This window comes from Oncorhynchus kisutch, unplaced genomic scaffold (assembly GCF_002021735.2).
Source record: "Oncorhynchus kisutch isolate 150728-3 unplaced genomic scaffold, Okis_V2 scaffold910, whole genome shotgun sequence".
Lineage (NCBI taxonomy): Eukaryota > Metazoa > Chordata > Actinopteri > Salmoniformes > Salmonidae > Oncorhynchus > Oncorhynchus kisutch.
In genome coordinates this window covers 9,168-30,122 of record NW_022262855.1, presented here as the reverse complement: position 1 = coordinate 30,122, position 20,955 = coordinate 9,168, and the positions used below count along the sequence as shown (strand labels likewise).

General features: G+C 41.4%; 1 protein-coding gene across 1 annotated transcript in view; it reads left to right on the top strand.

Annotated features, from left to right (window-relative positions):
- LOC116363070 (zinc finger protein 850-like) overlaps positions 1-20,302 on the top strand; it is a 46,661-nt gene extending 26,359 nt beyond the window's left edge. Inside the window, exons 5-7 of the mRNA XM_031816997.1 lie at positions 8,364-8,921; positions 17,895-17,914; positions 18,991-20,302. Coding sequence (XP_031672857.1) covers positions 8,364-8,921; positions 17,895-17,914; positions 18,991-19,824 — 1,412 coding nt within the window. The 3' untranslated portion in view covers positions 19,825-20,302. The remainder of the gene's footprint in view (positions 1-8,363; positions 8,922-17,894; positions 17,915-18,990) is intronic.
- Positions 20,303-20,955: the final 653 nt, after the last annotated feature.

The window sequence follows — 20,955 nt, the reverse complement described above, 5'->3', positions numbered from 1 at the left end:
ACTGGTATCTCCTGTATATAGCCTCCACATTAACTCTGTACTGGTACCCCCTGTATATAGTCTCCACTTTGACTCTGTACTGGTACCTCCTGTATATAGTCTCCACATTGACTCTGTACTGGTATCTCCTGTATATAGCCTCCACATTAACTCTGTACTGGTACCCCCTGTATATAGTCTCCACTTTGACTCTGTACTGGTACCTCCTGTATATAGTCTCCCCATTGACTCTGTACTGGTATCTCCTGTATATAGCCTCCACCTTAACTCTGTACTGGTACCCCCTGTATATAGTCTCCACTTTGACTCTGTACTGGTACCTCCTGTATATAGCCTCCACATTGACTCTGTACTGGTACCTCCTGTATATAGCCTCCACTCTGTACTGGTATCTCCTGTATATAGCCTCCACATTGACTCTGTACTGGTACCCCCTGTATATAGTCTCCACTTTGACTCTGTACTGGTACCTCCTGTATATAGCCTCCACATTGACTCTGTACTGGTACCTCCTGTATATAGCCTCCACTCTGTACTGGTATCTCCTGTATATAGCCTCCACATTGACTCTGTACTGGTACCTCCTGTATGTGGCCCCCACATTGACTCTGTACTGGTACCCCCTGTATATAGCCTCCACATTTACTCTGTACTGGTACCTCCTGTATATAGCCTCCACATTAACTCTGTACTTGTACCCCCTGTATATAGCCTCCACATTAACTCTGTACTTGTACCCCCTGTATATAGCCTCCACATTGACTCTGTACTGGTACCTCCTGTATGTGGTCCCCACATTGACTCTGTACTGGTACCTCCTGTATATAGCCTCCACATTGACTCTGTACTGGTATCTCCTGTATATAGCCTCCACATTAACTCTGTACTGGTACCCCCTGCATATAGCCTCCACATTGACTCTGTACTGGTACCCCCTGTATATAGCCTCCACATTAACTCTGTACTTGTACCCCCTGTATATAGCCTCCACATTGACTCTGTACCGGTACCCCCTGTATATAGCCTCCACATTGACTCTGTACCGGTACCCCCTGTATATAGACTCCACATTGACTCTGTACTGGTACCCCCTGTATATAGCCTCCACATTGACTCTGTACTGGTATCTCCTGTATATAGCCTCCACATTGACTCTGTACTGGTACCCCCTGTACATAGTCTCCACATTGCTAATTACTAATTTATTGCCACTGGGACCCGCCAAGGTAAGTGCTAAACTGCTTACTGACTGTACACTGTAAAGTTACTACATGATTGTAGCAGGTTTACTAACGAGTTAGTTCTATTAGCTCTGTTGACTATGATGTTATTTTAGCTAATATGGTGACAACAATGTAAGCTGTGTGTAGCAGTTATGAAATGGTTTGGCTTGGAAAGGTTTTTTCTCCTGGTCACATACAACTGATGTGTTGTGCATTGAAGTACAGAAACAAAGGGAGAAGGTGATAAGAGGAGAGCACATAGATGCAAGAAGGAATACAACGTGTCTGTAATGAAAGTGAACTGTGTTTATGCATGATCAGGGGTGTATTCATTCCGCCGATTCTGTTGACAAACGTTTAAATGGAACAAAACGGGGATAAACATGCCTGAATTTGTCCAGTGATATCTCTATTTCAGCTAGATGCAGGCGAGAGTGTGCAAGGCAGTATTGAATGTGTCACTGTCTGTCATCGCAAAATTTTCTCTCGACCTGTGTGAACCTACATTCTAAACTTTCATTCATAGGCTAGGTTGCTACCTCATGATGGGTATAGGGACATTTAGAGTATCATGTAGTAGCCTAAACTTGTTGCTGTTACATTGAACAGGGTGAGTGAAATATGAATGACAGTCGTCCAATATGCTGTAATAGAATTAAGGCCATGCTCATGGAAAAACAAATAGTCCTGCCTCATCTTAAACGGCACAAACCACCACTGTTTGGGTGGTGGACCACTCTTGGTACACATGGGAAACGGTTGAGCTGAAATACCCAGCAGTGTTGCAGTTCTTGACACAAACCGGTGCGCCTGGCACCTACTACCATACCCTGTGCAAAGTAACTTAAATATTTTGACTTCCCCATTAACTCTCTAAATGGCACACATGCACAATCCATGTCTCAAGGCTTAAAAATCCTTATTTAACCTGTCTCCCCCCTTCATCTACATGGATTGAAGTGGATTTAACTAGTGACATCAGTAAGGGATCATAGCTTTAGCCTGGATTCACCTAGTCTTTCTATGTCATGGAAGGAGCAGCTGTTCTTAATGTTTTGTCTACCCAGTGTATAGCACTACAGATAACCAAGTGCTATTTGCATGTGATGCATTTGTTCTGTTGTTTACAGGATGATTTGTATCTTATAGAGCGTGGCTATAAGGTAATAGTATGGTCACGTGAAGATAAAAACGATTGTGAAAAATGAACAGAGAAAATGTATATCAACACACTACCTATTCATATAAGTATTTATTAATCATCTACATATTCATATTGAGCTTCTACGTCTGTGTACAGGAACGTATTATTTGTAAGACGTAAGAGAAAATATATCAGCTCATTGTTAAGTTATTATGACGTTCTTTCCAATACAATAAGTATACTGTTTCCAAATTGCGTTACCCACTCCAGCCAGCAGATGGCGATGAGCGTCTTTCAGGTGATGATTCTTCCGTGACGTATAATGGACTGGACGGACGCTTCTTCAGGAACAACAACGTGGCTACTCTTTCAACCACGTCGGTAGCTTGCTAGCCAACATAAAAGTGAAAGATTGACGCTTTAGACCATCTTAATGTACATGATCTAATATCAGTGTTTTAAACACAGTTCTGTTGACGTATTAACTAGTTAATATTTGCAAACTTGTTAAAGATTGATGCTGAGCCTAGCACTAGGCTAGTCGCTAATGCTAGCTAACTATCTAGCTAACATCCCTGACCATGAGTTCATTAAACTACTCATCCCTGCTATAGAAGAGGAGGTCTGCTGTTTGCAGAAAGAAGCTCTGGCGCTGAACATTGAAGAAGAGGATGAGGTTACAGTCAAAGAAGAGAAAGAACCTTTTAGAATGAAAAAGGAGGAAGATGAGACTGTTATAGTGAAGGAAGAAGATGCTGTTATAGTGAAAGAACATTTCAGAATGAAAAAGGAGGAAGAGGAGGCTGTTATAGTGATAGAAGAGAAAGAACCGTTTAGAGAGGAAGAGGATGCTATCTCAATAAAGGTGAAGGAGGAAGATGTTTTTGGAGTGAAAGAGGAGACAGAATATCAGATTAACACCAGTGAGTACCGTCTTCAACAGGGACACAAACTATGCCGTTGTTGAACTAATGTGCGGTTTTAAAGTGTTATTCTACTGAAGTTCTACACTTGAATATGTTGTTCAGTACTGTAGGAATTGTTAAAGGGTCGATCTGCCATTGGTTCATATATTTTAGGGACTTTTAAATTCGATGTATTGAATTCTCCATGTGGTCTACATTAAGGTTCCCCTCATCTAATATAACAGGCTTTTAAAATTCTATATTGGTGCATATTTTCTACTTAAAATAACAAAAGCCACCCATTTTGTGGAACGACCCTTTTACATTTGCATCACAAACAATATTTTAGGAAATCATGATAAAAGTGGCCATTTTAGACATATGCATGCCTCTTGTAAGACTCTATGATTGCAATAGATGGTCATAAGTTTACCATCTGTTTGATGTTCTCATTCACACAGGAGAGACACATGACTATTGTGGATCCTCTGGGAAGCCTCAACAACATCCTGATGCTGACGAGGAAGAGAAGAGTCTCTCCAGATCAGAACACCAGATGGTACAGCTTGGTCTGGTCTAGCATACAGCTTTCTCTATTGGGGTCTGGGCTGGGTTTCTGTAGAGCACTTTATGACAACAGTGACATCAGCATCCATAATGATGTGCGTCTGTGTCCCCTCTTTATGGTTACCAGGACAACGCTAGCCCTTCCACCCTCCCGGAGTCCCTGTGTCATGCCTCTCCTGTTAGCACCTTACTGCTGGGTATGAAGAGGTTGTCTGTGCTGCTGGTGGACTGCAGGAAAACAATGGGGCTGAGTGGAACTGTGGGAGGAGGAGAAGAGCAGAAAGGATCAGATTTGACTCAAAGTAAGTGCTGTAGTTCAGTTTGAACAAATAAATAGATCAATTCATTGGTATCTGTTACCAGGACAACCAGCACTGTTCTGTTCGTTGTCAGGAAGATAGACTGGTGGATATGGATGTTATGAATATCATAACACTGAAAAAGGATTCTGCCAATGAAAAGAGATAAAGCAGTAGACCATATAAAACCTTGATGAAAGTCAGCTTTGGAGAGAAAGTTTCAAGATGACCCAATGTAAGGTGCTTGTTTTACAAAAACTTTTTCTTAAAACATTATGGATGTTACATTGCCTGTCCCAGTCAACCCCCCCTGTCTTTACTAGACTGTAGAACAGCCATACTAAACTCAAGACACTGTTAATTAATTAACTAATACTGGAGGAAAGCTGTGATCAGGCTGCCTACTCAAGAGAAAGCTTCAAACTGTAACCAGTGCTGGCAACCTGGTTCAGGTTATCAATCAACCTACCAGGGTAATTACAAACAGTAGAGGAATTGAATCAACATATTTTGATCATATCTTTACTATTGCTGCAGAAATTTGTTTGAAAGCAGTCTTCAGATACATCGGATGTTGTGATCACAATATAGTAGTCATATCTAGGAAAACCAAAGTTCCAAAAGGCCGGGCCTAATGTTCTATATAAGAGATCATACAATTGTTTGTGGTGATTCCTATGTTGTTGATGTTATTAGGTTCTTTTTTTTCACAGTAAATAACTCACGAACACTAGAGAAGCTTTAACCAAGTTGAATTACTCCCAAATGTTCTGTACATCTGTAATTCAGACAACCCAACATTTGTTCCATCCAGACATATATCCCACTTAAGACACTCCTCCTTCTCTCCAATCCTTACATCTTATGGTTCCACAGGAAGAGAGTAAAGAGGGTAACAGGATACCAGACCTTTATCTCCCTGATGAGAATCTGTCCTGACCTCAACCTCTCCTTCATCTAATCCACAGATATTCATCTGTCTCCCCTGTTTAACACTTTGCTCTCCTCTCGTCCACCCAACACATTCCAAAACCACCTGTCTTTCTTCAGAGAACCATTAACTTCTGACATAACACCCAGTCTCTTTCACTTCCTATCACTTCTTTAATGTCTCCATGTTCCAAGTTTAGCCGATTCCAACAATGGAAACAATATTTGTTGGTCCGTGGTGTGTAATGACGAGCAACCAGACTCTGCCCTTGACACGTTTATGAAATTGCTTATCCCAGTTACTAATAAGCAAGCACCCATTAAGAAAATGACTGTAAAAACTGTTAAATCCACGTGGATTGATGAGGAATTTAAAAATGGTATGATGAAGAGGGAGGCAAAAGAGATGGCATATAGGTCTGGCTGAATAACTGATTGGCAAACCTATTGCAAATTGAGAAATCATGTGACTAAACTGAATAAAAAGAAGAAACTACACTATTAAACAAAGATAAATGACATGAATAATGATTGTAAAAAGCTTTGGAACACCTTCAATTAAATTTTGGGTAAAAAATCAACAATGTCATGGTGTCTGACTACGTGGATGGAAAATGATTGAGGATAATAGCAGCTGATATTGCCAGTTCTATTCGCATTATCTTCAATTTAAGCCAACTAGAAAGTGTGTTCCTTCAGGCTTGGAGGGAAGCTAAAGTCATTCCACTCCCCAAGAATAGTAAAGCTCCCTTTACTGGCTTAAATAGCCGACCAATCAGCCTGTTACTAACCCTTACATGAAAATGTAAAAAATGGTGTTTGGCCAGATACAATGCTATTTTACAGTAAACAAATATAGACATTCAGCTTATAGGGAAGTTCATTCAACAAGCACAGCACTTACAAATGACTGATTGGCTGAGAGAAATTGATGATACAAATATTGTTGGGGCTTTTACACCCCCTGCTATATTGTGGATAAAGAGTTATTTTTTTAAATGTAACCTTTATGTAACTAGGCAAGTCAGTTAAGAACAAATTCTTTTTTTCAAGGACGGCCTAGGACTGCCTTGTTCAGGGGCAGAACGACAGAGTTTTACCTTTGCAGCTCAGAGATTTGATCCAGCAATCTCTCGGTTACTGGCCTACCGCTCTAACCGCTAGGCTACCTGCCACCCCAGAGCTACCTGTCTAACAGCACAGTGTTCTTTAATGGGAGCCTGTACAACAAAATCATGGTAGAATCAGGAATTCCCCAGGGCAGCTGTTTGGCACCTTCTTTTTTTCAATCTTTACCAACAGCATGCCAACGACATTTGAGTAAAGCCAGTGAGTCTATGTATGCGGATGACACAACACTGTACACGTCAGCTACTAAAGCGACTGAAATGACTGCAAATCTTAACATAGAGCTGCAGTTAGTTTCAGAATGGGTGGCAAGGACACCAATAAGAAGAAGAGACTTGCTTGTACATTTATATGACATCAGCGAAGGAAGTGTGTAGGTCACATTCTGTATCATACAGCTATGAAAGTTATAGACAGTATATCACAAAAGTGAGTACACCCCTCACATTTTTTGTAAATTTTTGAGTATATCTTTTAGTGACAACACTGAAGAAATTACACTTTTCTACAATGTAAAGTAGTGAGTGTACAGCTTGTATAACAGTGTACATTTGCTGTCCCTTCAAAATAACTCAACACAGCCATTAATGTCTAAACCGCTGGCAACAAAAGTGAGTACACCCCTAAGTGAAAATGTCCAAATTGGGCCCAATTAAGCCATTTTCCCTCCCCGGTGTCATGTGACTCGTTAGTGTTACAAGGGCTCAGGTGTGAATGGGGAGCAGGTGTGTTAAATTTGGTGTCATCGCTCTCACACTCCCTCATACTGACTGGTCACTGGAAGTTCAACATGGAACCTCATGGCAGAGAACTCTCTGAGGATCTGAGAAAAATAATTGTTGCTCTACATAAAGATGGCCTGGGCTATAAGAAGATTGCCAAGACCCTGAAACTGAGCTGCAGCACGGTGGCCAAGACCATACAGTGGTTTAACTGGACAGGTTCCACTCAGAACAGGCCTCGCCATGGTCGACCAAAGAAGTTGAGTGCACGTGCTCAGCGTCACATCCAGAGGTTGTCTTTGGGAAATAGACGTATGAGTGCTGCCAGCATTGCTGCAGAGGTTGAAGGGGTGGTGGGTCAGCCTGTCAGTGCTCCGGACCATACGCCGTACACTGCATCAAATTGGTCTGCATGGCTGTCGTCCCAGAAGGAAGCCTCTTCTAAAGATGATGCATAAGAAAGTCCGCAAACAGTTTGCTGAAGACAAGCAGACTAAGGACATGGATTACTGGAACCATGTCCTGTGGTCTGATGCGACCAATAAACTTATTTGGTTCAGATGGTGTCAAGCGTGTGTGGCGGCAACCAGGTGAGGAGTACAAAGACGTGTGTCTTGCCTACAGTCAAGCATGGTGGTGGGAGTGTCATGGTCTGGGGCTGCATGAGTGCTGCCGGCACTGGGGAGCTGCAGTTCATTGAGGGAAGCATGAATGCCAACATGTACTGTGACATACTGAAGCAGAGCATGATCCCCTCCCTTCGGAGGGGCAGAATTCCAAGCCCTGGTGAACTCCATTGCCAGGAGGGTTAAGGCAGTGCTGTAAAATGATGGTGGCCACACAAAATATTGACACTTTGGGCCCAATTTGGACATTCTCACTTAGGGGTGTACTCACTTTTGTTGCCAGCAGTTTAGACATTAATGGCTGTGTGTTGAGTTATTTTGAGGGGACAGCAAATTTACACTGTTAAACAAGCTGTACACTCACTAATTTACATTGTTGCAAAGTGTCATTTCTTCAGTGTTGTCACATGAAAAGATATACTCAAATATTTACAAAAATGTGAGGGGTGTACTCACTTTTGTGATATACTGTATTTAGAACCACATGCTTGATAGGAATCCAGCAACGATGAATAAAATAAGTAATGTAAACATAGCAGTAATTACCAGGAAGCTCTACATTTGTTTTAAAATCACACTAAGGTTGTTAAAACTGGCCTCAGGTTATTGAGAGATCTGATTAGGAGTTACTCTCGTAGCAAGGTTGTTTTATCATGTGGTTTCATTCGGGTCCCTATTTTATTTTTTTTAAACACTTGTCTTTGGCAGGAGAAAGACCAGACTCAGAGGAACCAGAGCCAGGGAAGTCCAAACCAGCAAGACGACACCAGTGCTCCCACTGTGGAAAGGGTTGTAACCGGTTATGGGACGTGAAACAACATGAGAAAATACACACAGGGGAGAAGACTTACCACTGCTCCCAGTGTGGAAAGAGTTTTAACCAGAAAGCACACCTGAAAGCTCATGAGAGAATACACACAGGGGAGAAGCCTTACCACTGCTCCCAGTGTGGAAAGTGTTTCAACCGGCCTGGGCATCTGAAACTGCACGAGAGAATACACACAGGGGAGAAGCCTTATCACTGCTCCCGGTGTGGAAATAGTTTTAACAATTTAGGGAACCTGAAACGACACGAGAGAATACACACAGGGGAGAAGCCTTGCCACTGCTCCCAGTGTGGAAAGAGTTTTAACAATTTAGGAAACCTAAAACAACATGAGAGAATACACACAGGGGAGAGGCCTTACCACTGCTCCCAGTGTGGAAAGTGTTTCATCCGGTCAAAGGAGCTGAAACGACATGAGAGAATACACACAGGGGAGAAGCCTTATCATTGCTCCCAGTGTGGAAAGAGTTTTAACAATTTAGGGAACCTGAAACATCATGAGAGAATACACACAGGTGAGAAGCCTTACCACTGCTCCCAGTGTGGAAAGTGTTTCAACCGTTCAGGGGGGCTGAAACGACACGAGAGAATACACACAGGGGAGAAGCCTTGAAGCCTTTCCACTCCTCCCAGGGTGCAAAGCTTTTGCCCATTTAGGAAGCCTGAAAGAACACATGAGACTGCACACAGCGGAGAATGCTTACAAAAGGCCAGACTGTGGGAAAACATTTTACTCATAACAGTCACTTAAACGTCTTTAGAGTAACCACACAGGAGAGAGAAATGACTTCTCTTAGCGTGTATATTGATATTTCACATCACATTGACTTCAAATTCATCAGAGAACATACACAGTGCTCCCGTTGTCTTATATTGTTGACTGACAATGTGTTTACCTGTCTTTACCATATGAAATTAAATGGTACAGGGTATACTCAAACATATATTTGTTTGTTTCTATTAGAAAACATGAATTGAATATGGAGTCTGTCAGTTTGAATATAGAGTAGATCAGGTTCCATGTGTTTAAATTGTCCTTTTTTAAAACTCTTTGTGTGTGTTTATCTGGGTGTGTCATTCCTCCAGCACTACAGATAATCAAGTGATATTTGGATGTGATGCATTAGTTCCATTGTTGACATTTGCATTTTTGGCCCACTGATGATTTAATTAAATGAAAATGTTCAGACTGTGTAATGGAAAATGTTAGTTGTATGTGTGTCCACATAACTGAGTATGTGACTAACCTTGTGAAACTGTCCTATTATAATCTCCTGTTCTTGGGACTATCATTCTGTGTTGCAAACCAATTTACACCTGTGTCCTTGTATGAATAAAGTCCCGCCCAGGAACAGGAAACTATAAAGATATTTGCTCATCACCCAATGCTTCAGGAATTCAGACTGTCTACACTGCACTGTGTAACTCTGTTATTCTCTCTGAGCTCAGAAATAAAGAGTCTTGGTTTGACTTGGACTCCAGCAGATCCTTATTTTATAATATACACCACAACTCTCCCACGGATTGCTATTTATCATTGTCTCAATGAAGAGTTCTTTGTTTTACTTTCCTGGGGGCATTTACAAAGCTCCCACTGGTTGAATAAACATTGTTACCCGATTGATGAGATTATTATGGATGAGAGCAAATATTTTATTTGTCAAATGGCAACCAAGCATCGGTCATCATGTCACCAGATTAAGACCCTCAAAATGTATTGGAATTGATCATCAAGCTCATCACATGTAGTTTCACCACTCTGTGAAGTTCATAACTTATTTCATCTGCAGCCTAATAAACTACATGGTTTCTCAAGTTTTAGTGGGATATATATATATATATAAATATTTGTACATAAAGGAGTTTCCATCGGCATTTCTCACTAAAACGTTTTTACTGACACAACCCACCATGTCAAACGAACTAACATATCGTCTGTCGCCATTTATAAAAATGTTCAGGCATAAACTGTTTCCGTCAGCCCAGTCATTACTTTTGAAATGGTTGGATCAATATCCACCTTCATGATATGGATGAAGCCTGATTTGGAATGTCTGAGTAGTTCTATATGATGTCATAATACACCCCTCTGATAATCAGGTGATATTTGGAATGTCTGAGTAGTTCTATCTGATGTCATAATACACCCCTCTGATAGTGATACATTTGTTACTTACAGGGCACCACTGCCCCTGACCAGCTGAATGCAGGTGGGCTCTCCTGTCAACATGGGGCTCCTGCTGCAGGTAGCCTAGCGGTTAACAGTGTTGGGCCAGTAACTGAAAGATCCCTTGTTTGAATCCCAGAGAGGACTAGGTGGAAAATCTGTCAATGTGCCATTGAGGGCTGCAACAGGAGCCTCATGTTGACAGGAGAGCCCACCTGCACTCAGCTGGCCAGGTGTCTTAACAGGAACAAGCTTGGCACACCTGTATTTTTCCCCATTCTTTTCCCATTCTTCTCTGCAGATCCTCTCAACCTCTGTCAGGTTGGATGGGGAGCGTCGCTGCACAGCTATTTTCAGGTCTCTCCAGAGATGTTCGATCGGGTTCAAGTCCAGGCTCTGGCTGGGCCACACAAGGACATTCAGAGACTTGTCCCGAAGCCACTTCTGCGTTGTCCTTTGTCTGTGTGCTTAGGGTTGTTGTTCTGTTGGAAGGTGAACCTTTGCCCCAGTCTGAGGTCCTGAGTGCTCTGGAGCAGGTTTTCATCAATTATCTCTCTGTACTTTATTTTATTTATTTATTATTGAACCTTTATTTAACTTGGCAAGTCAGTTAAGAACAAATTCTTATTTACAACGGCGGCCAACCAAAAGGCAAAAGGCCTCCTACGGTGGCTGGGATTCAAAACAAGGATACATCCCTAACCAAGGCCCTTCTTCAGTGGCTTCTTCCTTGCTGAGCGGCCTTTCAGGTTATGTTGATATAGGACTCATTTTACTATGGATATAGATATTTTTGTACCTGTTTCCTCCAGCATCTTCACAAGGTCCTTTGCTGTTGTTTGGGACTGGTTTGCACTTTTCGCACCAACGTATGTTGATCTCTAGGAGACAGAACAAGTCTTCTTCCTGAGCGGTATGACGGCTGTGTGGTCCCATGGTGTTTAGACTTGCATATACTATAGTTTGTCAACAAGACATTTGTGGAGTGGTTGAAAACCGAGTTTTAATGACTCCAACCTAAGTGTATGTAAACATCCCTTGTATAGCCTCCACTCTGTACTGGTACCCCCTGTATATAGCCTCCACATTGACTCGGTACTGGTACCTCCTGTATATAGCCTCCACATTGATTCTGTACTGGTACCCCCTGTATATAGTCTCCACATTGACTCGGTACTGGTACCTCCTGTATATTGACTCTGTACTGGTACCTCCTGTATATAGCCTCCACATTGACACTGTACTGGTACCTCCTCTGATATATATCCTCTGATTGAGAACCAATCTAGGCAACCAATCTAGGCAACCATAGACTTAAGGAGAGGGTCTGGGTGGGCGTCTGTCCACTGTGGCGGGACGTGGACGCCACTCTACCATAGTCTTAGTCCGCTTTCTTAGCGTCATTTGAGTGGCGACCCTCGTCGCCGACCTTGGCCTAGTAACCCTAACAAAGGGCCCACCTGGACTGAGGGGTGCCTCATTACTGAGGAAGCTCAGGACCGAGGGGTAGCTCAGGCCTGAGCTACCCCTCGGCACTGAGCTACTTTTAAAAACTTTTTATTTTGGGAATATTTTCTTAACCCTTATTTTTCTTATCTACGTTGTTGGTTATAGGCTTGTCAGTAAGCATTTCACGTTAAGATCTACACCTGTTGTATTCAGCGCATGTGACAAATAATATTTGATTATAACTAAATATGAAGTATGTCAGTTTCAATGTTACAGTCTTTGATTCAATTATATTTCTGAAACTCAGGCTGTGTGTGTTTATCTGTGTCATTCCTTGATCATTCCTTGTGGTCCTGTAGCTCAGTTGGTGGAGTATAGTGCTTGTTAAACCAGGGTAGTGGGTTTGATTCCTGGGACCACCCATATGTAAAGTGTTTGTACACATGACTGCAAATCCCTTTGGATAAAAGTGTCTGCTAAATGGCAGATATATCCACTGATTATACCAAACATTTGGAACACCTTCCTAATATGGAGTTGGACCCTCCCCTTTCTCCCTCAGAATAGCCTCAATTCGTCGGGGCATGGACTCTACAAGGTGTCGAAAGCGTTCCACAGGGATGCTGGCCCATATTGACTCCAATGCTTCCCACAAATGTGTCAAATTGGCTGGGTGTCCTTTGGTTGCAGTGGGGTCTCATCAGAGGAGGAAGGGGAGGACCATCGTCCTCAGTTATTTTCAGAAAAATAAAAATGGTAAAATATTTAAAAGTTGTCCTTTTTAGATAAAACTATACTAAATATAATCACGTAACCAAATAATTTATTAAAACATACTATTTTGCATCCTCCTCTGGGTACATTGACCTCAATACAAAACCTAGGAGGATTATGGTTCTCAAGGCTTCCATAGACTTACACAGTTACACAGTTGACAACAATGTAAGCTGTGTGTAGCAGTTATGAAATGGTTTGGCTTGGAAAGGTTTTTTCTCCTGGTGACATACAGCTGATGTGTTATGCATTGAAGTACAGAAACAAAGGGAGAAGGTGATAAGAGGAGAGCACATAGATGCAAGAGGGAATACAACGTGTCTGTAATGAAAGTGAACTGTGTTTATGCATGATCAGGGGTGTATTCATTCCGCCGATTCTGTTGACAAACGTTTCTTAAATGGAACAAAACGGGGATAAACATGCCTGAATTTGTCCAGTAATATCTCTATTTCAGCTAGATGCAGGCGAGAGTGTGCAAGGCAGTATTGAATGTGTCACTGTCTGTCCATGTGGCACTGTCTGTCATCGCAAAATTTTCTCTCGACCTGTGTGAACATACATTCTAAACTTTCATTCATAGGCTAGGTTGCTACCTCATGATGGGTATAGGGACATTTAGAGTATCATGTAGTAGCCTAAACTTGTTGCTGTTACATTGAACAGGGTGAGTGAAATATGAATGACAGTCGTCCAATATGCTGTAATAGAATTAAGGCCATGCTCATGAAAAAAACAATCGTCCTGCCTCATCTTAAACGGCACTGACCTCCACTGTTTGGGTGGTGGACCACTCTTGGTACACATGGGAAACTGTTGAGCTGAAAAACCCAGCAGCGTTGCAGTTCTTGACACAAACCGGTGCTCCTGGCACCTACTACCATACCCCGTGCAAAGTAACTTAAATATTTTGTCTTCCCCATTAACTCTCTAAATGGCACACATGCACAATGCTCAAGGCTTAAAAATCGTTATTTAACCTGTCTCCCCCCTTCATCTACACAGATTGAAGTGGATTTAACTAGTGACATCAGTAAGGGATCATAGCTTTAGCCTGGATTCACCTAGTCTTTCTAAGTCATGGAAGGAGCAGCTGTTCTTAATGTTTTGTCTACCCAGTGTATAGCTCTACAGATAACCAAGTGCTATTTGCATGTGATGCGTTTGTTCTGTTGTTTACAGGATGATTTGTATCTTATAGAGCGTGGCTATAAGGGATTAGTATGGTCACATGTAGATAAAAAAGAATGTGAAAAATTAACAGAGAAAATGTATATCAACACACTACCTATTCATAAAAGTATTTATTAATCATCTACATATTCATATTGAGCTTCTACGTCTGTGTACAGGAACGTATTATTTGGAAGAGAAAATGTATCAGCTTATTGTTAAATAATTATGACGTTCTTTCCAATACAAAAAGTGTAGTAACTATTTCCAAACTGCGTTACCGATTCCAGTCAGCAGATGGCGATGAGCGTCTTTCAGTTGACTCTTCTTGTGTGACGTATAACTAACTGGACGGACGCTTCTTCAGGAACAACAAGGCGCCAACTCTTTCAACCACATCGGTAGCTTGCTAGCCAACATAAAACTGAAAGATTGACGTTTTAGACCATGTTAATGTACATTATCTAATCTCAGTGTTTTAAACGATTTTCGGTTGACGTATCAACTGGTTAAATTTGCAAACGTGTTAAAGATTGATACTGAGCCAAGCACTAGGCTAGACGCTATTGCTAGCTAGCTAACATCCCTGACCATGAGCTCACTAAACTACTCCTCCCTTGCTAATGAAGAGGGGTCTGCTGTATGGAGAAAGAATCATTCAGAATGAAAAAGGAGGAAGAGGAGGCTGTTATAGTGAAAGAAGAGAAAGAACCGTTTAGAGAGGAAGATGATGCTGTCTCAATAAAGGTGAAGGAGGAAGACGTTTTGGGAGTGAAAGAGGAGGAGACAGAATATCAGATTACCACCAGTGAGTACTGTCTTAAACAGGGACACAAACTATGCAGTTGTTGAACTAATGTGTGGTTTTAAAGTGGCATTCTACTGAAGTTCTACACTTGAATATGTTGTACAGTACTGTAGGAATTGTTAAAGGGTCAATCTGCAATTGGTTCATATATTTTTGGGACTTTTCAATTAGATGTATTGAATTCTCCATGTGGTCTATATTAAAGTTCCCCTCATCTAATATAACAGGCTTTTAAAATTCAATATTGGTGCCATTTTAGACATATGCATGCCTCTGGTAAGACTCTATGATTGCAATAGATGGTCATAAGTTTACCATCTGTTTGATGTTCTCATTCACACAGGAGAGACACATGACTATCGTGGATCCTCTGGGGAGCCTCAACAACATCCTGATGCTGACGAGGTAGTGAAGAGTCTCTCCAGATCAGAACACCAGATGGTACAGCTTGGTCTGGCCTAGCATACAGCTTTCTCTATCGGGCTCTGGGCTGAGTTTCTGTAGAGCACTTTATGTCAACAGTGGCATCAGCATCCATAATGATGTGTCTGTGTCCCCTCTTTATGGTTACCAGGACAACACTAGCCCTTCCTCCCTCCCGGAGTCCCCTTGTCGTGGCTCTCCCGGTAGCACCTTACTGCTGGGTATGAAGAGGTTGTCTGTGCTGCTGGTGGACTGCAGGAAAACAATGGGGCTGAGTGGAACTGTGGGAGGAGGAGAAGAGAGGAACGGATCAGATTTGACTCAAAGTAAGTGCTGTAGTTCAGTTTGAACAAATAAATAGATCTGCCCACCGGTATCTGTTACCAGGACAACCAGCAGAGTTCTGTTAGTTGACAGGAAGAGAGACTGGTGTATATGGATGTTATGAATATCATAACACTGAAAAAGGATTCTGCCAATGAAAAGAGAGAAACCAATAGACCATATAAAACCTTGAAGGAGGTTCGCTTTAGAGGGAAAGTTTCAAGATGATCTGATATAAGGTGCTTGTTTTACAAAAACGTTTCCATAACACATTATGGATGTTACATTGCCTGTCCCAGTCAACGCCCCTATCTTTACAAGACTGTAGAACAGGCAAACTAAACTCAAAATTTTGGTCATTAATTAACTAGTACTGAAGAAAAGCTGTGATCAGGCTGCCTACTCAAGCAAAAGCTTCAAACTGTAACCAGTGCCGGCAACCCTGTTCAGGTTATCAATCAACCTACCAGGGTAGTGACAAACGGTAGAGGAATGAAATCATCAACATGGTTTGATCATATCTTTACTAATGCTGCAGAAATGGGTTTTAAAGCAGTATCCAGATCCATCAGATGTGATCACAATATAGGAGCCATGTCTAGGAAAACCACAGTTCCAAAGGATGGGCCTAATATTGTGTATAAGAGGTCATACATTTTTTTGTAGTGATTCCTATGTTGTTGATGTAAATCATATTTGTTGGTCCGTGGTGTGTAATGATGAGCAACCAGACACTGCCATTGACACATTTGAAACTGCTTATCCCAGCTACTAATAAGCATGCACCCATTAAGAAAATGACTGTAAAAACTGTTAAATCCACGTGGATTGATGAGGAATTTAAAAAATGGTATGATGAAGAGGGAGGGAAAAGAGATGGCAAATAGGTCTGGCTGTATAACTGATTGGCAAAACTATTGCAAATTGAGAAATCATTTGACTAAACTCAATAAAAAGACGAAAGTACACAATGAAACAAAGATAAATGACATGAAGAATGATAGTAAAAATCTTTGGAGCATCTTCAATGAAATTTTGCGCAAATAAAATCAACAATGACAAATGTCTGACAACGTGGATGGAAAATTGAGGATAATAGCAGCCGATATTGCCATTCCTATTTGCCTTGTCTTTAATTTAAGCCTACTAGAAAGTGTGTGCCCTCAGGCCTGGAGGGAAGCTAAAGTCATTCCACTCCCCAAGAATAGTAAAGCTCCCTTTACTGGCTTAAATAGCCGACCAATCAGCCGGTTACCAACCCTTACAATTTTGACCAGATACAATGCTATTTTACAGTAAACAAATATAGACTTTTAGCTTATAGGGAAGTTCATTCAACAAGCACAGCACTTACAAATGACTGATTGGCTGAGAGAAATTGATGATAAAAATATTGTTGGGGCTGTTTTGTTTGACTTCAGTGAGGCATTTGACATTATCGATCATAGTCTGTTGCTGACAAAAACGTATGGCTTTACACCCCCTGCTATATTGTGGATAAAGAGTTTTTCTTTTAAAATGTAACCTTTATTTAACTAGGCAAGTCAGTTAAGAACCATTTTTTTTTTCAATGACGGCCTAGGACTGCCTTGTTCAGGGGCAGAATGACAGAGTTTTTTACCTTGTCAACTCGGGGATTCGATCCAGCAATCTTTCGGTTACTGGCCTACCGCTCTAACCACTAGGCTACCTGCCGCCCCAGAGCTACCTGTCTAACGGAACACAAAGAGTGTTCTTTAATGGAAGCCTGTACAACAAAATCAGGATGAGGATTGATTCTAAACAACGTCTGCCATGTTTTTGTCGATATTATGGAGCTAATTTGGAATATTTTTTGGAGTTGTGACCGCAATTTCCGGGCGATTTCTCAGCCAAGCGTGAAGAACAAACAGAGCTATTTCGCCTACAAAAATAATCTTTTGGGAAAAAAATGAACTTTGGCTGTCTACCTGGGAGTCTCGTGAGTGAAAACATTTGAAGTTCATCAAAGGTAAACGATTTAATTTGATTGCTTTTCTGATTTCCGTGACAAGTTTGCCTGCTGCCAGCAAGGCATAATGCTATGCTAGGCTATGATAAACTTACACAGATGCTTGTCTAGCGTTGGCTGTAAAGCATATTTTGAAAATCTGAGATGACAGAGTGATTAACAAAAGGCTAAGCTGTGTTCCAATAGATTTCACTTGTGATTTTCATGAATAGGAAGATTTTCTAGGAAGATTTATGCCCGTTGCATTATGCAATTTGTGTCAGATGATGATAACGGTCCCGTTCACGGGCTGGGTGTCACTACAGGTTAAGTTACATGGCCTACTATGCTAATTCTGTAGCGGTATTGTTAGAGGGGGCTAAATAAATATTTTGTTGGTGCGCCAGGCAGGTATTAACCCTAGTTATTAAAGTTAGTTATTACCTACTATAACATTATTTATTTTTTTAAATATTATTAAAACCGAAAGGATGAGAGTAGAATAGAATTTGAGCCAATCAGTTGTGTTGTGACAAGGTAGGGTTGGTATACAGAAGATAGCCCTATTGGGTAAAAGACGATGTCCATATTATGTCAAGAACAGCTCAAATAAGCAAAGAGAAACAACAGTCCATCATTACTTTAAGGACCACCACAAGAATGGAAGATCCAGAGTTACTTCTGATTCAAAAGTTCAGTAGAGTTACCAGCCTTAGAAATTGCAGCCCAAATAAATGCTTCACAAAGTTCAAGTAACAGACACATCTCAACATCATCGGTTCAGAGGAGACTGCGTGAATCAGGCCTTCATGGTCGAATTGCTGCAAGGAAACCACTACTAAAGGACACCAATAAGAAGAAGTGACTTGCAATGGACATTAGACCGGTGGATATCTGTCCTTGGGTCTGATGAGCATCTGAACATCTGTGAATGTCTAAATAAGAAATTGGTCCATTTAAACAGCAATGTGTCAAACCCTTTCAACAACGGGGAGATGTTACTGATGTGCTTTGTATCTTCGACGTAAAAACAAGTTTTGGACTTCCACACAAAATTACTTCTTTAGTTATTTTATGTTTAAGGAAGTGTCACATTCTGTATCATACAGCTATGAATGTTATATATTTAGAACCACCTGTTCAATTGGAATCCAGCGACGTCTGTGTCTTCAGTGTCCTAGAACTGTCCAGGTTTTTGTGTTCTGACTTGTAAAACAGGATGAATAAAATAAGTAATGTAAACATATCAGTAATTACCAGGAAGCTCTACATTTGTTTTAAAATCACACTAAGATTGTTAAACCTGGCCTCAGGTTATTGAGAGGCCTCGGGTTATTGAGAGATCTGATTTAGGATTTACCCTCGTAGCAAGGTTGTTTTATCATGTGGTTTCATTCGGGTCTCTTTTTAAAAATAACACTGTCTTTGGCAGGAGAAAGGCCAGACTCGGAGGAACCAGAGCCAGGGACGTCCAAACTAGCAAGACGACACCAGTGCTTCCACTGTGGAAAGAGTTGTAACCGGTTATGGGACCTGAAACAACATGAGAAAATGCACACAGGGGAGAAGCCTTACCACTGTTCCCAGTGTGGAAAGAGTTTTCGCCAGAAAGCACACCTGAAAGCTCATGAGAGAATACACACAGGAGAGAAGCCTTACCACTGCTCCCAGTGTGGAAAGTGTTTCAACCAGTCGGGGGAGCTGAAACAACACGAGAGAATACACACAGGAGAGAAGCCTTACCACTGCTCCCAATGTGGAAAGTGTTTCAACCAGAGAGTAAACCTGAAACAACATGAGAGAATACACACAGGAGAGAAGCCTTACCACTGCTCCCAATGTGGAAAGTGTTTCGTCCGTTCGGGGGAGCTGAAACTGCATGAGAGAATACACACGGGAGAGAAGCCTTACCACTGCTCCCAATGTGGAAAGTGTTTCAACCAGTCGGGGGAGCTGAAACGGCATGAGAGAATACACACGGGAGAGAAGCCTTACCACTGCTCCCAATGTGGAAAGTGTTTCAACCAGTCGGGGGAGCTGAAACAGCATGAGAGAATACACACGGGGGAGAAGCCTTACCACTGCTCCCAATGTGGAAAGTGTTTCAGCCAGTCGGGGGAGCTGAAACGGCATGAGAGAATACACACAGGAGAGACGCCTTACCACTGCTCCCAGTGTGGAAAGAGTTTCAACCGGAAAGAGAACCTGAAAGCTCATGAGAGAATACACACAGGAGAGAAGCCTTACCACTGCTCCCAATGTGGAAAGTGTTTCATCCGGTCAGGGGAGCTGAAACGACATGAGAGAATACACACAGGAGAGAAGCCTTACCACTCCTCCCAGGGTGCAAAGCTTTTGCCCATTTAGGAAGCCTGAAAGAACACATTAGACTGCACACAGAGGAGAAGGCTTAGAAAAGCTCCGACTGTGGGAAAACATATTACTCATAACAGTGATTTAAACGTCATTAGAGAATCCACACAGGAGAGAGAAATTACTTCTCTTAGCGTGTATGTTGATATTTCACATCACATTGACTTAAAATTCATCAGAGGACATACACAGTGCTCCCGTTGTCTTATATTGTTGACTGACAATGTGTTTACCTGTCTTCACCATATGAAATTAAATGGTACAGGGTATACTCAAACATATATTTGTTTGTTTTTATTAGAAAACATGAATTGAATATGGAGTCTGTCAGTTTGAATATAAAGGAGATCAGGTTCCTTCTTTTAAATTGTCCTTTTTTTTAAATGCTTTGTGTGTGTTTAACTGGGTGTGTCATTCCTCCAGCACTACAGATAATCAAGTGATATTTGGATGTGATGCATTAGTTCCATTGTTGACATTTGCATTGTTGGCCCACTGATGATTTAATTAAATGAAAATGTTCAGACTCTGTAATGGAAAATGTTAATTGTTTGTGTGTCCACATAACTGAGTATGTGACTAACCTTGTGAAACTGTCCTATTATAATCTCCTGTTCTTGGGACTATCATTATGTGTTGCAAACCAGCTGCACCTGCACCTGCATCCTTGTATGAATAAAGTCCCTCCCAGGAACAGGAAACTATAAAGATATGTGCTAATCACTCAATGCTTCAGTAATTCAGACTGTCTCCACTGCGCTGTGTAACTCTGTTATTCTCTCTGAGCTCAGAAATAAAGAATCTTGGTTTGACTTGGACTCCAGCAGATCCTTATTTTATAATATCCACCACAACTCTCCCAAGGATTGCTGTTTATTATTGTCTCAATGAAGAGTTCCTCTTCCGACTTTCCTGGTGGCATTTACAAACCTCCCACTGGTTGAATAAACGCTGTTAACCGAATGATGAGATTATTATTTTATTTGTCAAGCAAGCATCGATCATCATGTCACCAGAATAAGAACCTCAAAATGTATTGGAAAGGAGCATCAAGCTCATCACATGCACTTTCACCACCCTGTGAAGTTCATAACTTATTTCATCTGTAGCCTAATAAACTACATG